The 22,451-nt window shown below is 42.9% G+C and overlaps 1 protein-coding gene and 1 long non-coding RNA gene across 6 annotated transcripts in view; one reads left to right on the forward strand and one right to left on the reverse strand.

Moving 5' to 3' along the window:
- LOC147028666 (calcium/calmodulin-dependent protein kinase kinase 2-like) overlaps positions 1-22,451 on the forward strand; it is a 200,879-nt gene that overhangs the window by 33,736 nt on the left and 144,692 nt on the right. For all 5 annotated transcript variants that reach the window (XM_085879318.1, XM_085879316.1, XM_085879314.1 and 2 more), the window contains exon 7: positions 4,849-4,885. In XM_085879318.1, the coding sequence (XP_085735444.1) occupies positions 4,849-4,885 (37 nt within the window). The remainder of the gene's footprint in view (positions 1-4,848; positions 4,886-22,451) is intronic.
- LOC147028667 (uncharacterized) overlaps positions 1-22,451 on the reverse strand; it is a 52,895-nt gene that overhangs the window by 19,272 nt on the left and 11,172 nt on the right. The gene's annotated exons all lie outside the window — the stretch shown is intronic.

A 22,451-nucleotide genomic window follows, 5' to 3' on the forward strand; every position in this document is an offset into this window, starting at 1 on the left:
GTAGCCAAGGAGGGCACTCCCCAGATTTTAGGGAGCTGGTAGGCTCGGAGACAGTCTCAGGGCCCGGGGGTGCTATGGTTGGAGAATCGGCAGAGGGTAGTTCCTGCCAAGTGAGCCACGCGGCCCAGCCATGAGATGGTGCAAGGGCACGAGCGAAAATTGGAAGGCAAGGCCCAAATTTGTGAGGACACCAACACAGGTGACGGGAATCTTGGTTGGTAGAACCAATAGTTTAAGCGACAGGCGCTTTTGGAAAGCCCCGGGGTTGTTTAAGGAGTTAATAAATGTTAGGGAAGATAGGGAAGTGTACCCCTCCACACCATCCATCCCTTCGCTCTTGGTAGGCCGCTGGACCCACCTTGCGTTAGATCGCTGAAATCTGTGGAGGCCATTCTGAGGCTTTAGTCCATGGGCCCAGGCCAGAAATTCCACTTGTCGGTACCATCTAAGGAAACCAATCCTAGTTATGATTTTTGAATTGGTGTATATATATATATATATATAGATCATATTTTGATGTGATAACCATTGCAGACTGGCAGCTTATTGGTAGTTATCGTCTCTGGAATGTACCCACCCTCCGCATAATGAAAGCGAAAAGGCAAACTCAGAAACATTCACTAATGATGCAATTGCTGTTTCCACATGGGGCTAGAATGAACTGCAAACTACAAATACATGTCTGAAATGCTTTATTTATACCATCCGAATAATCCTTTCTGTCATTCCTGAAGGCAGAATTTGTTTTATGGCAGAAAGGGGCGAACAATAGGGCCTATCAAAATGTTGCTGATTAGTGATTTTCAGTACATTTTAATTTATAATATTGTCATGCAAGTTCCCTGGGTAGTGCTACTGAGCCGCAGTAGCCTACAACATGCACATGTTGTATGATATGAGGAAAACATTTATGAACATTTTACAAGTTTTTACCACAGTTAAAGGAATTGCCCTTCCCCTACCCTAGTTCCAACAAGCGTCCAAAATGTGAAATTTACGGATAACCCAAATTTCACCACGCTACTGTGGCATGTTTATGTACTATGTTTTAGTCATGCATATTTGTAGCCATGAATGTCCTTGTGATTGTGCCAAAACATTCACACCATGGATCAGTAGTCTAGTCTTCATCACTGTGATCAGCATCAGAGTCCTTGAGGTCTACAACCTCTTCCTCGACATCAGCGGGCTGGTTGCTGCAGGTTCGCAACTTGCACATGTCAGTGCACTTCAGGCTATTGGCAAGGCACGTGCAGTCTGGGAGTTTGCACGACCGTCCACACTTGCAGGAAAGCAGTTGCAACACTGCATCCGGTGCTGGAGAACCCTGCATCCACTCGATGGCTAGCTTCCCGTCATCATCCACAACCCTTGGGACTTGGAACAAAGGGTTGACATTGCAGACAGCGCCTCCAAATCGCAGCCTGGTAGTTTGCACGGAGGACGTGCATGAAGAGGCAGTCTTCACATGGTGGAAGCTGACTGGACTCTATCTCTCCCCGTCTAGCACAGAAGAGTTGATGTCAGAGTTCATTGACTTTCGTGGTGTTGGAAGACATTACGTACATGTGGCAGGTGACCTCTTGCAGCTTCTGAAACAGCTCGGTGGATACTTCCCATGAATGACCGAGCTGACTGAAGGCCTCTTACTAGGTCTTATCCGACTTCATTTGCTTCAAGGCGCCCATCTTTCCCCGGCCTGCAAAGGCACTGACTGTATCACAACCGGAGAACACGTGCAGTCCAACCAGGGCATCACAAACACTGTCTCCCATCGATCTAGCAAGCTTGTCAATGTCTAGGAACCGTGTGCGGGTTTGCCTACCACACTTCTGATACACGGGGCATGGGATGTCCTTATTGAAGGCATGACACAGCACGAGGACATCTGTATCTTCGGCAGTGATCACCACAGCCTTGTACCCAGCTTCTGCTGCATGCAGAGCATGCAGAAGCATTCGGGTGTCTGCTTCCTCCTGCGTGGACTTCAGCTCTGCCACTTCCTCCCAGTGTTCCTTGGTTTTTTTTTTTGGTTTTTTTTTTTCCCCCAAAACGTCAATATCTCAGAATGGTAAAATGGTGAAAATGCAAAATACATACACTAAGCTGCTCTTCTGGAACGGTTATCACATATTTAAATAATCATATAGTCCCTACCAATAACTTAGTAGCCCTAAAGTTTGGTTTCCTCAGATGGTACCGATATATGCCTGGGCCCATGGACTATGAGGACGTGTTCGACACCGAGTTTTTTTTTACAACTAAAATGGCCGCCAGTCGGCCATCTTTGCTCGCATCACGAAACGAAATGATGTGTATATGTGTACCATCATGTGTTGTCTTTTTGCCAAGTACGAATAAAATTGGTCCAAAAATGTCTGAGATATGGTTGCGGACACATGCATGCACGCACGGACATGAAAATTTAGACCAAATCCATAAGCCCCCGTTTTGGACTAAGTCCAATGGGGGCTAACAATGACACTGTAAACCAGAGAGTTGGTGTCAAAGCCACCCAATGCTCGCCTGTTTATACGTTTATCATTTTTAAAAGACGAGTCTAATAATATTTTTTTTATAAAGCATTGCAATAAAGTCTGATCCAAATAATTTTAAAGCAATATATATATATATATATATATATATATATATATATATATATATATATATATATATATATATATATATATATATATATCTTCTTCTTTCGGCTGCTCCCGTTAGGGGTCGCCACAGCGGATCATCCGTATGATCCGCATAGTGATTTGGCACATGTTTTATGCCGGATGCCCTTCCTGACGCAACCCTGGTCGCCTCTTACGACACAGGGACATGGTACACCTATTTTAACCGGGGTATACACCGGCCCAGTATACTGGTACTCATTTCACCGACCTCGGAAGGATGACAGGCTGAGTCAACCCCCTGGTGTATTAATTCAGTTGCCCAACGGGGCTTGAACTCAGGACTTCTTGGATCCCAAGCCACTGCCCTAACCACTGCGCCAACACCAGGCTCCTATATATATGTATATATATATATATATATATATATATATATATATATATATATATATATATATATATATATATATATATATATATATATATATATATATATATATATATATATATATATATATATATATATATATATATATATATATATATATATATATATATATATATATATATATATATATATATATATATATATATATATATATATTGTAATCAGTAAAAAATAGTGTGGTAGATAAAAACATTAGAAAGGAAAAAACTTTAACGTTGATGTGCTACAAAAAAGTTAAGTTCCAAACAGGTCAAAAATTTAAAAAAATTAAAATTATTTTTTCATTTCAACTTTACTACATCAATAATATAACCCAAAGGAACCTCCATGCCAAATATCAGCATCCTAGTACACATATTAAATGAATGGCAAGCTTCTAAATAACTTGCACCAAAAACTTTAATGTTGATGTGATACAAAAAAGTTAAGTTCAAAACAGGTCAAAAATTTAAAACATTTGAAATTATTTTTTTATTTCAACTTCACGACATCAATAGTATACCCCAAAGGAACCTCCATGCCAAATATCAGTATCCTAGTACACATATTAATGAATGGCAAGCTTCTAAATAACTTGCACCAAAAACTTTAATGTTGATGTGCTACAAAAAAGTTAAGTTCAAAACAGGTCAAAAGTTTAAAACATTTGAAATTATTTTTTTATTTCAACTTCACCACATCAATAATTAATATATCCCAAAGGAATCTCCATGCCAAATATCAGCATCCGAGTACACATATTAAATGAATGGCAAGCTTCTAAATAACTTGCACCAAAAACTTTAACATTTTCATGCTCACGCTGACGCTGACGCTCACACCGGGGGTATCGCTATAGCTCTCTGTTCTTCGAACAGGCAAGCTAATAAAAATGAGCAATTGTAATTTGGAATGAAAAGGATTGACATAAAGGAGAGAGAAAAGTGGAAGAGGATACGGAGGGCAGAAGAGAGGAGAGGAAAAATAAAGGGGGATGAGAAGAGAAAAGGGAGAGGTAAGATAGGTGAAATGAAATAAAGTAAAAATGTGAGCAAATAAATTAGGGCAGCAGCTGCTTTTAACTTCACGTTGAAACAACTAATCATTTTCTTCATGAAATCCCTTAAGTTGTTCGATGGTCACTTTTTCTATTTCCTCAGATATTCTTGTGTAAATACTTTCTTAATTCTTAAATCCCTCACAAACTTAGATTATTATTCGCATGCTTTTTGAAAAAACAGGGAGGATATTGCAATGGCTCCATCTGACTGTCTGTCTTTCTGTCTGTCTGACCGTCACGTTATCTCCTCCTAAACAGTTGTGCAGAAATTCACCAAACTTGGTAGTTATAATCACCACATGGCAATAATGTGGAAGAGCGGTATCATTTTGGCTCCACCCCCTGGGGCGGGGTCAAAAGGGCAAATACCAAAAGTTGCAATTACGGGCACATTTTGAAACATTTTTTAAAATGAAACTTTGTAGACGCAATCAACGTTGGGGTCGCGTGAAATATGTAACGATTTTTTGGATTTTACCCCCGGTTCATGCCCCAGGTGATGGGAACTTGGGGTCACAGGGGTCAAAACGGGGAAAATATTTTTAACCCATAATTAGATATTGGGTCATTCCTGGTGTAACTTTTTGCCATCTTTCAACTTTGCTTTCGGTGGTAAGTATGGGGGTTTACGGTGGTGTGCCATTGACTTCGCTCTAGTTTTATATTCACATTAATTTGTTCTCTACCTCCACATTGTTTGACGACCTGACCTCCTCTTCCTGTCTTTTCCATTTTAGGTCATGGATGACCCCAGTGAAGACAACCTTTACATGGGTATGCCTTATTCTGTTATTACAATGTTTATTCTCGAGCTGCTCTATCAAATGTTTGGATGTGAGCATGAAATTGCTGAAATATTTTTTCCAGGCTACAGGTGGTGTAAGTTGTAATTGTGACATTACTGACAAAATAATACTCAAATGAATGAAGCATCCAATCACTGTTACGGTCAAAGTAATCAGTATGGAGCTTGGTGTTACTGCTTTTATGGGAGGGAGCGAGGGTTGCAGAGCTGGGGTGCGGTAATTTGGTTACAAGAAATTTGGTCACAGGAAACTTGGTCACGGTAAAACGGTCACAAGGTAATTTGGTCACGGTAAAATGGTCACAAGGTAATTTGGTCACAGTAATTAGGTCACGAGGTAATTTGGTCACGGTAATTCGGTCACAAGGTAATTCGGTCACAAGGTAATTTTGTCATGGTATTATTATTATTATTATTATTATTTATTATTCACTGCATTTAAGGCCAGTAAGGCCCAAGAGCAGTAATAAACAAGGCCCAAGAGCAATAATAAACATTTTCATTTCATGGCCGGCGAATCTTGTTGGCATAATGACGTATTGACCAAGTTTACTGACTACTATAATGGAATCGGAATTTAAAAGTTGAGAGAGACAGAATCAATTCAATTATAGTAGTCAGTAAACTTGGTCAATACGTCATTATGCCAACAAGATTCGCCGGCCATGAAATGAAAATGTTTATTACTGCTCTTGGGCCTTACTGGCCTTAAATGCAGTGAATAAATAATAATAATAATAATAATAATAATAATAATAATAATACCGTGACCGAATTACCGTGACCGAATTACTATGACCAAATTACCTTGTGACCGTTTTACTGTGACCAAGTTTCCCGTGACCAAATTTCCTGTGACCAAATTACCTACATTCGCAGAGCTAACACAATGCTGCATGCCTCAATCTTTAATAGCTGAACTTACCCGGTATTCTGCTTGTTGAAATGATAAACCCAATGACTTTCACGACTCCGTTAAAGTGAAACTAGGTGAGCTAACCATAACCTTTGTTTACTTTATAAGCTTTGTTTGCCGAGCTAACACAAAACCTTGTGTGACCATATGGGAGCAATTCAGTTTCTCAGGTGTGATGCACGTTGGTACGAAAGCCTGAAAGCACGACCTCGTGTGAAAATTCAATGATATTCTTAGCAGCTGTTGTTTTTGTCAGTATAAACTTTCCATCGCTTGGGGCTTACCATTTGTTTGAAAGAGCTACCTACCACCTGTTGTGCTGCCTTTCCTCCCTCACACCTGCACCCCTCACCAGCAACTACTTACACCCTCTTCCAGGCAAACTTTCTCGCTTGCTTTTTCTTTCTTTCTCCTTCTTGTTTTCTATTCCTTATCTCACTTATATTAGCTCAATTGTATTTTCCTTTCCATCTTTGGCTTCCTTCTTTCTTTTCACTTTGACCGACCCCACACCTTATCTCACTTTTACCCAGCCCTTCACAACCTCTTCCTTGATAACCATTGACTTTCTTCCTGGCTCACTGTTTGTTTGTTTTTTTCTTATTCTATACCTCCACTTATTACATTTCCCTCTCACCTTATTTCTTGCTTCCTCCCACACCCGTGTTGTGAAAACGTTTCTATTCCTTCCATCACACATGCTTTCTTCACTTTTATTTAGATTTCTTTCTTTCTGTTTACTTTCACCAACAATCAGTCACCCTTTCCATTTAATTCTTCCTCTTCAACCCTTTACTTTAATTTGCTATCTTCTCTTCCACCCCCTACCACACCCCCCACCCCTCCCAGCCTTCACCTCAGCATTGTTTTTCTACATTGTTCACTTCCTTCCACCCTACTTTTTGAAATATTTTCTTCACTTTATTCACATCTCAATCATTTCTTTCACCTTCTGTCCACGTTTTGTCCTTCATTCTGCCCCCTAATCATTCTTGTGAAATTTTTATTGCATTAAAATAATTACATTAAAATAATACAAGATGAATAGTGTAGAACTTACAACAGGTGACATGAATGGCTGATGAACCAACAATTGCAGAATTTGGGACAAACCATTGCTGACTATACAGGGCCCAACATGAGATTTTTCCAGCATGTCCATGGGACAGATAGATGTTAGATTTTACCTGTTCCATCAACCATTTGCACCTGTTCAACTATTCATACTGCGAGTATGTGGAGCGACACCGTCATGTTTCTTTGAAGATTTTTCCAAGCATGTGAGGGTTGTTTGGTCGACAACAATCCTCTTAGTCGCTGCTAATCACTGTGCCTTTACATAAAAAGAACAACTACATTCGATGTGAAGATGTGTCAAGTTTCTTAAACTTCCGGGTGGTAAAATTGATCTGTCCTTTGAACAGGTTTATTGACTTGTGCGACAGACAAAATTGCCTGTCTCAGACAGTTGGACAACCGTTAATGTCTCGCCCTGCTACATCCCCACACCACTCATTATTTATCACTGGTCAGTGTCTTCAGATGACAGTATTTCCCTGTGCTGAAAAATCAAAACAAAGAAAACTGGCACGTGACAGTCCGAAGCGAACGATAGTCATTCTCTTAAGGCCCAGTCACACCTTGACGTTTTAGCCAACGTATGCCGATTTTTGAATTTTTTTTCTAAAACGCTGGCACACGTTGAATACGTTATGGGTAAGTTTTGATAACATTGAGAGCACGCTGAAAAACACTGCCATACGTTGTTGTACACTGGCTTTAAACGTTGTACTTTTCGGTTGTCCTCAAATTTTTGCATGCTTGAAATTTCACGACGTATGCCGGCGTATGACTCACACGTTCCGCTATGCTGGCCACAGGTTGTATGCACGGTCTGCGATTGTTGACAGACGTCAACACATGCTACTTGCAAGTTAATCATAAGTTGAGACACGCCGAGGTAATGTTTAGCGTACCCGAAACTTATTTCTAACCTATGATTAACGTGTTGTTGGCACGTTACGCGATCGTTGCCACACATCGACAGACGTTACTTTTAAGTTACTCATAGGCTGAAAGACGTCGGTATAATGGATCGTCCTTGCGTCAGCGTCCACGGCCACGGCCAGGACACTTATTTGCAGCATTCTTCAAACTTTTCTTCGGCATGACGAGGATGTTCACACTTCGATGTCTAGCTTGGCTATGATTCCAATTGTCCATCGGCAGCGTCTATTTAAAATAGTCGAGTTTGAGCGTTTTAACACGTTCAGAAGAAACGCTTCAAATTTCCAAACCCCAGCGTCAAAAAACAAAGGCGAGTGACAGCAATTTAAATCGTTCATTGTAAACAATGAAAATAGCTGAGTGGTAGCGTTTAAAAGTCGTTGAGTGTAAAAAAAATCCAATTGTTGAGCGCAAGCGTCTACTTTCAATAGTGGAGATGCAGCCATTTAAATCATTGAGTGGCAGCCTATGAATAGCAAACCCCACGTCACCGGCAAAGATAAACTACCGCACGATATGGATAAGTTAGGCTATCGTTGGGCATAGTTTGTGAACGCCGGGTACACGATAATTATTCGTTGGTATACCGTATCTATAAGTTATTGAAGCGCTCTATGCACATTATTAGTTCATTGTGCATTTTTCCAACCCGTTATGAATAGACCTAAATCGTAAAAACAAGCCATAGCTCATTGTTGAAAAAGCCCCATAAAAAATTAGCCGCGAAGAACTTCAAACAATGGTGCAAAGATGTCTCCTACCCGTGGACACGCGGACGCAAGGAGGATCCATCATAACCCACACCCTCCCCCTCGCACTCACCTACTACTGCCAACATGAACAAACTACTACTAATACTAATACTGATACTGATACTGATACTGATACTGTTACTGCTGACATGGACATCGACTCAAAAAGGACTCGAAAACACTGTTGGGTTCCCCTTTTATGAACATCATTTTTATATACCAATTCCCAAAATCGCTGGGAACATGTCTTTATATGGCAGTTGTAAGTTAGAAACACGTTCATTTATTTTTTTTGTCGACCGGAAGACGTCATTGGAATACGTCTACATACGTCAATGTGTGTTGGGACTACGTAAAGAATTGGTTCAAAGCACGTCAAACATAAGTTAGAAATAAGTTTCGCGTAAAAAAGACATTACCGCGACGTGTTTCGACTTATGAGTAGCTTATAAGTAGCCTTTGTGGACGTGTGTAAGCGTCCGCATATCGTGTGTACAACTTATCCCCATCGCATGCGGAATGTGTGTCATACGCCAAGTACGTCGTAAAATTTTGAACATGTTTAAAATTTCTTGACGTACTCTACTTACTACGACGTATGATAGCATACTTTAGCGTTCTACTCATGTATACCAAACTTACTCATACCGTATTTGACGTGCCCCAACGTTTTAGACACATTTTTCTTAGGTCGGCATACGCTGGCAAGATCGCTAAGGTGTGACTGCGATGTTGACACTTCCATTTCTATGGCAGTTATGATTCGAATCGTTGTGCGTCAGCCTTTTAATAGGCTACGTCACGACATCGTCGGCGATGCGTGCAACGCGCTATGCCTAAGTTAGACTATCGTTGGGCATAGGTTGTGTAGGCTGACAACAGGTTCAGCATTCGTTGGTATAAGTTATCTATAACACAACGAAACGTTCTGTGTCCGTTACTAATGCGTTATACATAAGACCAAGTCGCTATGAATACGTCCGAATCTTTAAAAAAAAAACATCAAAAGTTCAACGTAAGCCAGCGTTTTACATACATTTTAATACGTTGCCATCGCTGGCTAAAACGTCAAGGTGTGACTGGGCCTTAAGAGAGGCACAAATGACTTGATGTCCAATGATGATAATGGGGCCTGAGTAGCTGTGCCAGACTTCCTTAAATTGGTGGATTTCCGATTTTTATTGATTTGATTTTTTTTGTTGTTCCTCCAGATGAGACAACATTTTTAAATTGAAGGTTTTTCCCAATAATTTCCATGACAATATTATCTGGGGCTGTTTAAAATTGGTTTATGAAGTCAATTTAAATGTATTTATTTATTTACATATTTGTTAAAATTGTTTTCAGCATTAAAACCACGTAATTTTTTTTCTAATTTTTTTTTCTCTTCATATTCCCAACTGGAATGTCTGTCTGTTTTCAAACAAAATGCCATCAATGGTAATTAGCAGGGAAAGGCTTTCATCCGCAGTCTGATGGAGTACTGCCCCCCCCCCCCGGAGTGGTGCTCCTGTCTCACAAGCTCGACTTCACACTTGGGAAACTAAGGCTTTTAGGATCATTGGTATCCCTCGTGATGAAGCTCAGTCTTTGGGTCTCTCACTCTCTCACCTGAGGCAGGTCGATGGTCTTTGTCTTCCATCATCTCCTCTCTGGCCTTGCTCCTCTGCTCTGTGATCTGTCCCGCCTATATTTCCGCAGGGCGCTCAAGGTCTGCTGAAAACACCCTTCTGGTGAAACTGCCAAAATCAAGAATCACTGCTCACCTTCATTCTTTCATTCCTCTTTTTTCTCACCTCTGGAACAAACTCCCACACTCTCTTAAATCCCATTCCTCCCTCCAGGTCTTCAAAAGAGCTGTTCACCACCATCTCTTATCTTCCCCATCCAAAATCTTGATCTTTACTACCCCCGTTAATCCACCCCAAACCCACCTCCTTCATATTCCCTGTTTTCCTTCCTAAAAATCCCTGTAGTTCCATCTTGTTTACCCCATGTACCCCACCACATCCCTCTCCCTTCCACAAATCTATTGTCTCTGCTCCCCGCTATTTTGTGCTTCCCTCTCCCACCCCTCTTGTCCCCTGTCTTGTTATATGTTCCTGTGTATTAGCTCATACACAAACCTCGACATGGTATACAAAAAAAAGAAGGCTTTCAAACCACAGTAAGTTAATAACATGGAAGAAAACCTCTATACCCCACAACTAATCATTCACTATATTTGAATGTAGAATATAGCTCCAAGTAGCAATCATTTGCCATTTATTTACATTAAAAAGTGAACTTGTGCACACACAAGTGAGGTTTAATAGCTATTCAAACAGGAAATACAACTGCAAGCACACCCGAGGAAATTTACTTGTCTTTGGAGACTTGATTGCAGGAAATCAACTTTTTGGTTTAATTGTACATTTTAAGTCACATGCTTCTGAGATTGAGGAAAATATGTTTCAATAGAAACATCCGCTTCCTACAGGAGAGTAATACCTCCTCCCTCTGGCAGGAATCAGTAAAGCAATTGCACGATGCCGCGTGTACAATGCAACATTGCAAGTCATCTCCACATTTGACTTGTAATACCCTTTACCAATTACCTCCGGGTGGCGCTATATGGTACACATTTACATGTGTGAGAATGTGTGTCATCCTCCCCTCTCGAACCCCAATAGCCACAAATTCAATGCCTAAAACCTTACTGGGCAACACCCGAAGTACAACCAACAGATTTGAAATTATTCCGTCCAGCGGTTTAGGAATGCATACAAGCAGGGTCGGATTAAGACAGCTCAGGACTCTGGGCAGTGAATCTGCAAAGTTCCCCCCTCCCCCTGCTATTGACTAAGAAAATTGAAATTTCAAATAAAGCCAAACTTATTGATTGGCATGCCCCCTCCCCTCCCCCCCCCATCTCCCCCATACACACACTTGTACAGAGTTACAACACAACCTGCAGATTACATTTGTGAGTAACAGACTTGTAAAAAGAAATAATGGTGTGTGTATGTGTGTGTGTGTGTGTGTGTGTGTGTGTGTGTGTGTGTGTGTGTGTGTGTGTGTGTGTGTGTGTGTGTGTGTGTGTGTGTGTGTGTGTGTGTGTGTGTGTGTGTGTGTGTGTGTGTGTGTGTGTGTGTGTGTCGTTGGTTATCTGCATATGTGGGTTTCAGAAGATGGAACGGATATATATATATATATATATATATATATATATATATATATATATATATATATATATATATATATATATATATATATACATACACACACACATACATATATATTGTTAAAGATCCAGCGGTTGGGGGATTCGGACGAATTACCAAGTCGGCTCCAATCCGTAGCCAGTTTGGGTTTTCGCACCCTTCTCTCGACAGCCAAATGTTGAATATTCAGCGTCACTTAACCACCGCCGTCTCTGGAGTTATAACGCCGGCTGGTTCGGCACAGGTCTCGGGTCACGCGTCTCGAATCGTGATACCAACATACACCTGGACCTTACCAGTTGGCGGAATAGACCACGGTTACAGACTGGTTTTGTCAGAGACCGAGCGAATTCTGCCAGTCTGTAACCATTTTGGTTTTTATATCCAAATCGAGCGGATCGTTCCTCGGCACGGCACGAATTAATTCAAAGCGGCAAATCTCGTATAACAGCCAGATTTATTGGGGACACATCGGGGAAACACAGCACAAGCAAAGCATTCACGACAATGTTATCATTAATCTATTACCCGTTCTTAACTAGGGAGCTACAGATTACGGGTTTCGAAGGGAACTCTAGCGAGATAAACCTTAGACAACATGCAGACAAGACACGGACAGCATGCAGACAAGACACAGAGTACTTGGTGATGCTTCATGGACGAGAGGAAAGTGTCAAAGGCCCGAATGCGGCTCGTGACAAGCCGATGTCAACGGATTCGAGCACCCGGCTCGAGCACGCCACGTGGCAAGATGGCGGCATCGTACTCTTTCTTCTCCTGGCACCGCTTGCGCACGCCCTCCTCAGCGCATTCTGACCCCGCGTAATGTCGACGGCACAAAACCGTCAGATCGATGGTGGGTTTCAGCTGGTTTCTCACAAGGTTCAGTATACAAGTCCAGGCCTGGCCCGTTCACCAGACCAGGCCAAATCGAGGTGTTGGGCTCTGCAGGCTGGGTCCATGGGATTCCAAGACGTCGTCGAGCTGTGAGGTGAGTAGGGACAGTCAGAGGCTCCGTCACTGGACTCCGGATGAACCTGTCGATGTCCTCCTCATAAAAGTCGATTGCCGACTCCCACTAGTCGTTTCTCCTGCCTCTTTCATGAAGCAGATCGCAGACAGACACAGCCATCCCTTACACAGCAGATCACGACTCCCACTAGTCGATTCTCATCCAGCCGAGGGCAGACATACCTCATGCAGTCCTTTCCCTGCCTTTCTTTCGGCTCGCTCCTCACGAAAGCCGATCGCGCCCCACCTCGGCGCTCTCCCGGCACCGCTTGCCTTCCTGGTGACTACTTATCCAGCAGATCACGACTCGACCTCGGTGCTCTCAGTTCCACCTTCTGCCGATTGCAGACTGACCTCGGTGCTCGCAGTTCCACCTCTCACCTCTCGGCCGACTGCAGTTTCACGTCTCCTTTTCTTTTGGGGCACGCCCCTTTACGAAGCCGACAGACACTCAGGCTCAGTTACTCCCTCGGCCGGTCCACCACTGCCCTTCCGGTGCTCGCCCACCTCTCGAGCCGACTGGCTCCTCCCTTCAGTTTCACTTCCTTCTCTCTCGGCGCTCGTCGCTTCTCTAGCCGACTGGCTCCTCCCTTCAGTTTCACTTCCTTCTCTCTCAGCGCTTGTCGCCTCTCTAGCCGACTGGCTCCTCCCTTGAGTTTCACTTCCTTCTCCAGGCCACTCCCCCTCTCAGAGCGCTGGGTGGGGACTATTGTCCGGAGAGTGGAAGGAAGAAGAAGAACCTCTCGGTATACCACCACTGCACGAACAAATAACAGCCTGTGACACCTCCCAACACACATGTAACGTCCAATTACCGAAAAACCTGGGTAAACATGCATTTAATGGGGGATCTGGGCTAATCCTATATTTAATAACACACTAAGGGCCATTTCCACAACAATATAAAACCCTAACCACTGACTCACTCACTGATGCTCGGTACCTTCTGGGTGACGTAGAGAGCTGAAATGGACATTGAAGCCGATACACCATGAAAAAAAATCACAGAACCGTCAGAAGGTGTCCTAAAGGAAAATATAAGTATATGAAAAAAAAAATGCAGATGAGCGACCCAAGACAATGGGGAAGCACGGTAATTTTGTGTGCCAATGGACATCGAGGCCAATACACCAGAAAAAATCACAGAACCATCGGAAAGCGTCTGTGAATGAAAATATAAATGAATGAAAAATAAATTTGTCCATATGACAGACATTGAAACCGCGAATTTGGGGGCATTGGTTCAATAGGAAATCGGGGCATCGGTTCTGGGGATTTCTCAATCTGCGAATGTCGAGGAAAATCTCGTGAAAATGCATGAAAATGCTGTAGAAATAGACTAAATTCAGCGAGTGTTGGGGAAAAATCCACGAGTGTCGGAGTAAAATCCATGAGTGTTTTGTCATTGGTACAATGGAGACAAGGGGATAACGTTAAAGGTTTGCAGTGGTTCGCAGCGCACGTGGGTTCAGGGAATGGAAGAGCATCATGGGCTTTACCATGAAGCCCCCTTTGGCGTTCATGAAAAAGGCCACAAATGGCGACACCTCCAAAGTCGGGGAATTGGTACAATGGGGACAAGGGTGATAACGTTATCGGTTTGCGGCGATTCCTGGTTCAAAGGGGAAAGTTTTTAAAGTTTAAAATGTTTTCGATCATGAATGCATGATAACAGTTTCATTAACGATGCTTACAAATGAAAAAAAAAACAGCCAATACCAGGTACCGTTTCGAGATAATTTGAAGAATGCATTTTAACGTCCCTTAACTATACCGTACTGTACCGTGAAACAAAAAAAAAACAAAAAACGACAACAACATCATGTACCGTTTCAATTTTTTATTAAACAAACACAGCACATGTAATTTTGCAAAATGATGAAGATGATGATGAGGATGAAGATGTGCCATTCAGGTCTGTGGCCAGCAGCGTTGTCAAGCAGCAGGAGTACCTTGACCAAAAGGTTCTTTACTGCCAGGTACCTCTCGACCTGAGGAACGAAACATGTATGGATCCAGTCCATAAAAATTTCAGACATCTCCCACGTCTTCCTGTTTGCCCTCCAGTACACTGGCAGCACCTGCTTGTTTTTGTTCTTCAGCGCACGTGGGTTCAGGGAACGGAAGGGCATCATGGGCTTTACCATGAAGCCCCCTTCGGCGTTTGCGCAGAGGAGAAGGGATACCCAGTCCTTTGCAGCCTTGAAGCCGGTTGCTTTGCTCTCATGCTGTGAGATGAATGTTCTGGTCGGCATCTTTTTCCAAAACAAGCCGGTCTCATCAGCATTAAAGACCTCTTAGTTAGAGAGCCCAGTGACGTTTAATTAAAGTATTGAGCACGAAAGGTTTCAAGGTGTCATTTGATGGCTCATGGCATGAAAAACTAAATAAACCGTTTCTTGATTTCGGCCACCATGGCCTTCAAGGGTTTTAGGTCCCTGAAAAAGGCCCCTTTTTTACTTTTAATCAAACTATCGAGCACGAGAGATACGAAAATTGAAATCATCGATTTATTGAACTGAAATCATGAAATGACAACTCAAGAATGAAAATACGCAGGCTTGGCTGAACAAGAAGGCCCCAAAAAGGGCCCCCAGTTTGTTTAAATAAAACTTTTAAGCACGAACTCCAAATTGGTCTTAGAATACTCCTATAATGTCCAAATCATCAAAAACACCGCTCATGATAAAAATTACCTTGGCCCGTCAAGACAAGAAGGGCCCAAATTAGAAGAGGTGCTGAAAAAGAGCCCAAATCAGACCCTTGAAAAGAACAAGTGTATGCTGTCATTAAGCAGTGTCATCGCTATCATCAATGTCATCCAAGTCGTCCTCATCTTCCAACAAAGAACTTTCATCTATCTGTTCGTTTTCATCATCACCATCACTATTTTCATCGTCTTCCTTCTGCTTTTAAGGAATAACATCGTCTGGAAGCTGGTAGCCTTCAAACCACACAAAACGATAAGTGCCGTCAATCAACTCCCAACCCTTACTCGGTATTTTGGTCACACCGTTAAGGTGAGCATCATGCCAGTATTTCGCCACGAATGCAGTTCTTTCAATTTGCTCTCACCTCTGCCTCGCAAGGTGGTAAGCTACTCGCGTCAACACTTTTCATTTTTGCGAATGGTTTGGCAGGGTCCTTGGGAGCGTACGCTATTTCAAATACACGGTGTCTGTATTTGTTCAGTACCATGGGCTTTTTGGCACCGTACAACAAACACGTGAAGTCTTCAATGGCTTGCACCATGGACTCATTGGGCGCTTTCCACCTAGTTCTGCGAAGACTTTCTGGTGCCGTTGATCTTTCTCCAGAATAGCGAGCGGGCGCTTTTTCCCCTTTCATGAGAAGGCTGGAGTGTAATCGCACCCTGTGAATGAATGGAACGCAGCGAGCACGGCGCATAACAAGGGTCCACATCCTCTGCGATCTGGGATACGTTCACATATCTTCTGTCACCTCGACCTGACGTGCCAACTTCCATCCATACACCGAGGGTCGTTTCGTGAACGTGATGGAGGAGTATGACGAGGATATCAGTGTCCGATGCCCTGATCACCACGTTATCGTTATTGGACAGTTGCGACTCGTTAATGTGCATAAGGTGCTGGCAGATTCTCGTGTCTCCTTCAGGATGATTGCTACATAGTTCTCCATCTATAGACATGGATCTGTCCGCCCTCCACAGCGAAGCGTGTGCAGACATCGTCAACTCCAATATAAACTTCCTTGTCACGGAGCGCATGGGCATGACGTTGGTCTCCCCAATCTTTCAGAAGGAATCGCGGTAGCTGGCTTTTGAATGATGTAGATTTCAGAGCCTTATTCAAATCCTTAGGGTGGATTTGATCTGGGCCAGTGATCGTGTAGCGTACATCTTCAGCGCCGCATCTTTCCCGTTCACAGTCTTTAATCCAAGGTTGTTCATAGGTGTCGAAGATGATATCAACCCTCGTGAATGGGTACGCACCAACAGCGTGAAGAATTGATTGCGATAACACTCCATAAGTTTGTGGGAGCAACGGTGGGAGGAGTCGAATCTGGTAGTTACCGTCAATAACGTGCACATCAAGAGCTGGTGGACTTCCAGGCTGTGATACTTTTTGTTCAAGTACAGGGAAAAGGGCGCTCTTTTCTGTGTGCATTATTGTTCCGTCCGTTTTGCACATTGTGAGAGGTACTGGCGTCAGAGGGTGAGAAAGCAGGTACTCTAGAGTCTAGATCAGCATTTCTCAACCTTTTTACCCTTGTGGAACCCTTGAAATAGTTTTCATGTCTCGGGGAACCCCTGCATAAAAATTATTATATACCATTATTAATATCTAGCTCTTTTATATTTTTATCGTAGTTCACGTGGTAAATATAATAATTTTTTTCGGATACCTGGTTTAAGGAAAAAATGACCCCCTTTTTGTCAAATTTATTGGCAATGAGACAGACCACGTCATCATTGGTGACGTCATCACGTACAGGCCGTGTGCTGTGTTCAATGACGAGTCGTTATTCCGGGCGTCCATCGCGCATCGTGCTTCGAGTGGGTGACGTCATCACGTACAGGCTGTGTGCCGTGTTCAATGACGAGTCGTTATTCCAGGCGTCCATCGCGCTTGGTGGTTGTTATGGTTGTTAGAATATAACATTCCCTATGGTTGTTATAATTGGAAATAATATACGAGGTTGAAGCCTCTATTATAATAACCAAGGAGTTTCCAACAATATGCCGTACGTGTATAGTAAAATTACAAATATTAAATCAAACAAAAACTACTCAAAAATACATTAGCCTATTTATTACTGTTTCTCACGGAACCCCGAGCAACCTCTTGCGGAACCCTAGGGTTCCGGGGAACCCCGGTTGAGAAACACTGGTCTAGATCGACTTTCTTTTGTGACGCGACAATGGCTATTCTGCCGAACATGTTTCTGGTACACCGAAGCTGTCTGACGATGGGATTTTGCGCCCTTGGGTTCTTCGCTCCCTGATTTGAAAATGTCTTGAGTTGGTTTCTCTTGATTGGCTTCTCAAATCTGTCAGCGTCTTCAGCGCATTCTTGGATGAATGAAATGTGTCGCTTGCGACCTTCATTAGCGATAGTTAGAAGTGACTTGGTGATTTCAGAGGTCGCGCTTTTTCCCGTACTGACGTTGATCAGATCAAGAGTATCGAGTTTGAATGGGTATTCCGATGTCTGGATACTCTTAATCAATTTCTGTAGATCAGTATTATCTTGCCGTATGTGGCGTGCAGACAGTTCCGCCTGTGCATCATTTGTTCGTAGCATCCCGACCATATCGAATAAAACGCCGATGAGCGCGGCTCGAGTCCCTTTCATGACGCTCCACTGGAGGCACCCGCTGTAACTGTTGGTTGATGCCATAAATCCCGTCTGCCTTGAAGAAGCATCACAATTGACCGTCTGCTCGAGGGTCAGGTCTATGGGCAGTCGGCTGAACTGGTTCTCTGTTCTGCGACATGAAAACAGCCCTTGCCGTAGCATCTCCATCAGTCTAGGGTGTGTAAACTCGATATTCAGTAAATCAAGCTGATATTTTGTCATCCATCTTGAGTAATAGTGGCGGTTTGTGGCAAAGAAGACGTCAGTCACCTGTGTAATCACCCAGATGAACAGGTCAACGTCATTCGTGCGGACAGCTCTGTCCATGATGAGAAACAAATCTACGTAGCCAACGTACTGCAACCAAAACTGCGCGGTTTTGCCGAACTCGCCATCTAATGTGCTCTGCACCAACTTCCCGTCCTCATCTTGTACCTCATTAATGACCCGAGATTCAGCCATGGTGTCCATTGACTGGGCGTTGGTCATATCCACGGAATGAATCAGAGTAACCAATTCGTCGAAGTTCTCGTATGTAGTCAGAAATTCTCTGAAGTGAAGAACACGCAAGGCTAAGCCAAACATTGCGTGCAGACGTTTGCAGCGGTTGTAGTTGGTGCATTCGATGAAGCCACGTACTGATCCAGATGCAAGGACGTCTGCATCAACCAGGAGCTGTGGTCCTCCGGATTCACTGATTAGCTTTCCTATTGCTCTAAATAGACATATTGAGATATGGAAAACACCGAACAGGATGAATTCATCATCAAATGTTAGACTTTCAGTGGATTGGATTTCAAAGCATTCTTTGCCACATCCAAGTCGTAAGTCAGGACTCCGTACCTCTGCCCGAGCTCTGCAGCGCATGCCTGTGTCATTTTGAGGGTCACTGTGTCAAAGTGCACGACATCTTTGCTCGTCGGCGGCTCCGGAATGTTTTTCATGTGGAGGACACGTGGTTTAGGGAGGTGGTCAACATAGAAACAACCCATGAAGCTGGCCCACATTGGAATATTTTCCATCTCGAGAGCATGTGCAGCCATCCAGATAAAGTCCAACTTTCTAGCGTTTTGAGACTTATCAGCGAGACTAAATACACCCATGTTTTCCTACGTGAAGCCGTCCATGCGGGGTTTCTTCCGGTATGGCTCCAGTGCCGCACTTTGGACATTTACTTTTCGTCTTGGCCGCCGTTTGTGGGACGACACAGTGGGCATCGGCTCCTCCGGAAACACTTCTTCAAGGGGTACTCTTATCCAGGTGGGAATGGTTTGATAAAAGATACCTATGGTATCGTGCAATGTGTTTGCTCCAGAAAGGGTATGTATGACCTCGCCGTAATTGTCAAACGCCAGACCCACCAGTTCATCAACCTCAGCTCCATCCGGGCAATTGAGCTTCCTGTCGAGAATGGAATACGCTAATTCTGTCTCCAGCTCCTCGGTCGCCATGTAGTTGATACAGTATCTGAGCCGATTCAAGATGGTCAATACATGGCGACTTCCGGTGCATGACTTCAGCGCCATGGCAATCAGAATATGCTTGACAGGTTTCATGGTGGCCCCTGATATGATGAAGAGCGCATCTTGATTGGCGGCATTAGCTCGGCATTTAACAGCTTCTGAATGTTTTTTGACATTGGGACCACCAAATAGGACCCTGTAAAATGTCTCGACCAATTCAGGTGGATTACCTTCACCCTTTTTCAGTGAGTCAATTGTGAGTGGATCGGTGAGAGGCTCTTTCTTCAATGACTTCAGCGTCTTCCGCATCACTAAAGCGGCTTTCGTTACCTGCCGTTGGGGTGATTACTTGAAATCGTAAACTGTTTCCACTGACGAATATAATCAATGGCCGCACTATGGACAATCACACCATATTTTTTGCTGGCTGATGAATTCATTATCAGTTGGCCTGCAAATCTCTTCTTCAGTACTTCGCCAAAGTACTGATTCGCGGTGATGTGATTTTGCAACTCGAATTCTTCACACAGATCCAGATATCGATCGAAAATTGATTTCAGATGTTCCGGTCGTTTCCTTTCGATTTCGTGTTCTTTGACGTATGCATATATTAATTCCAAGACATCCTTCGAGACTTGCTTTTCAGTAGGTATATCCTCCTTCATTGCGCTCACTCTGTCAGCGGCTTTAATTTTCTTGGATCGGCATGAATGATGTACTTTGGCTTCTTTCACAATCAGATCCACCCCTGATATCTTCACCAAGACATTTTGCAGCTTGAGAATTGTTGATATATCTCGTATCTTCTTCTCGGCCTGTTTTGTCTCAATCCTACCCGGTTTCTCTTTACTACCATTTGGTCGGCATTTGATGTTCTTATTGCAAAACAGACATTTGTCACCAAAAATACCAGCAGTGGACGTTGATGATGTTGGAGAAGTGACGCGACGTAACTGTATGTTGCGTTCGTCACTGATGTTTTGGTTGGTAATGGTAACTGGCAATTTTGATGATACAGCGGTGAAGTTTTTGTAACACTTGCTGTGATACCCGTCGGTATCTAACGGGAATTCTGGTAAACATTCGACCACTCTACGATATTTGGATAAACTGAAGTTTTTTAACAAGCGTCGGAAATTGGCTGAACTTCTTATCACCTTCAATTTGTCGGGCGTCAATTCTAGGATATTACCGCAGGACCCTGCAGGACACACAGGAATAATGCATCGTGTCGGCGGTGTCGCCTCAGATGCTCCTCCTGGAAGACATATGTGGGACACTGTAAATCCTAGGGCAGGAAGTCGTGAAATGATCGCTACAAAGGTGCATGTCCAATGGGCTTGTCTGAAATATGAACATGAACTTAAAAACAAAACAATCGGACTGGAATTAAATTTATCTGTTCTTCGGAATGGTGTGGTATACCGGCTTACCTGATTGCGGAGTAACTACAATGGATCCTTCGTTGTCTTTTTCCCCTTCTGTTTCCACTGAGTTCATTTCTGGCACCGGGTCTGTGAACGGCAGGTCACTGTCTGGAAGATGTTGTGCATTCCTGTCGTCACTCTGTGATGAAGATTCTGGCTGATCATTGTGGTCGTCATTATTGAACTCCGAGTAACTGGGATCCATTTGTTGTTCTGAATCCATGTTTGAGTGTCCAAACACAGCACTACTAGTACGAAAATCGAATCCGATTCCTCCCCTTCACGAGACTTACACAGTGCTACACAGCACTACGAATATATTCTCAGTGCTGTGATGCACAGTTGGAGCTAAAAGAGAAACTAAGTAGTCCGGGAGCCAACCTGTGTACGAGGCTGTTTTAGGGTTGGACCTTACAGCCTCTGCTATAAAATTTTACACCCCCAGGATGCTTAGATATATGTTTGCAGTTCATGAAAACCAATGTTGGCAATTCATAAGCTCTTGCGAAAAATTTTGGCGGACGTTTTTGTTTGAGGAAGATTTGAAAAATTTGATAAAACAGCAATTGTCAATAAAATTTCTAAAAAAATTAAAAAATCACATTCATTCAAAATATATGTGAACTAAATGTAAGAATTCAATCAGTGCATTGTAAAATGACAAAAAAAAAAATTGCCTTTGTGGAAGTAAACCTCATAAAAGTACTAGTCTATTCTCAGGAATGAGAACTTTTGAAATACCACAAAAAATACCAAACTGCTGTTCTGAAAATGTTTAGGTTAGCTTCGTTTTCTTATTTCCAATTGGGTGCCCTTTTTGGGCCCTTCTTGGGCCCTTCTTGTTGAACCTAGCCTGTGTATTTTATTTGAGTTGTCATTTTAAGATTGCAGTACATACCTGATTCAATCATTGAGCCCATGCGCGTTCTTTTCAAGTGTCCGATTTGGGCCCTTTTTCAGCACCTCCTCTAATTTGGGCCCTTCTTGTCTCGACGGGCCAAAGTAATTTTTTCTTGAGCAGTGTTTTTGATGATTTGGGCATTATAGGAGTATTCTAAGACCACTTTGGAGTTCGTGCTTAAAAGTTTTACTAAAACAAACTGGGGGCCCTTTTTGGGGCTTTCTTGTTCAGTCAAGCCTGTGTATTTTCATTCTTGAGTTGTCATTTCATGATTTCAGTTCAATAAATCGATGATTTCAATCTTCGTTTTTCTCGTGCTCGATAGTTTGATTAAAAGTACAAAAGGGGCCTTTTTCAGGGACCTTAAACCTTAGAAGGCCATGGTGGCTGAACTCAAGAAACGGTTTATTTAGTTTTTCATGCCATGGGCCATCAAATGACACCTTGAAACCTTTCGTGCTCAATACTTTAATTAAACGTCACTGGGCTCTCACACTATCTGGCAGGTACTCCTTC

This window comes from Eptatretus burgeri, chromosome 4, assembly GCF_056783735.1.
Source record: "Eptatretus burgeri isolate ZD-2024b chromosome 4, Ebu_testis_v1, whole genome shotgun sequence".
Classification (NCBI taxonomy): domain Eukaryota; kingdom Metazoa; phylum Chordata; class Myxini; order Myxiniformes; family Myxinidae; genus Eptatretus; species Eptatretus burgeri.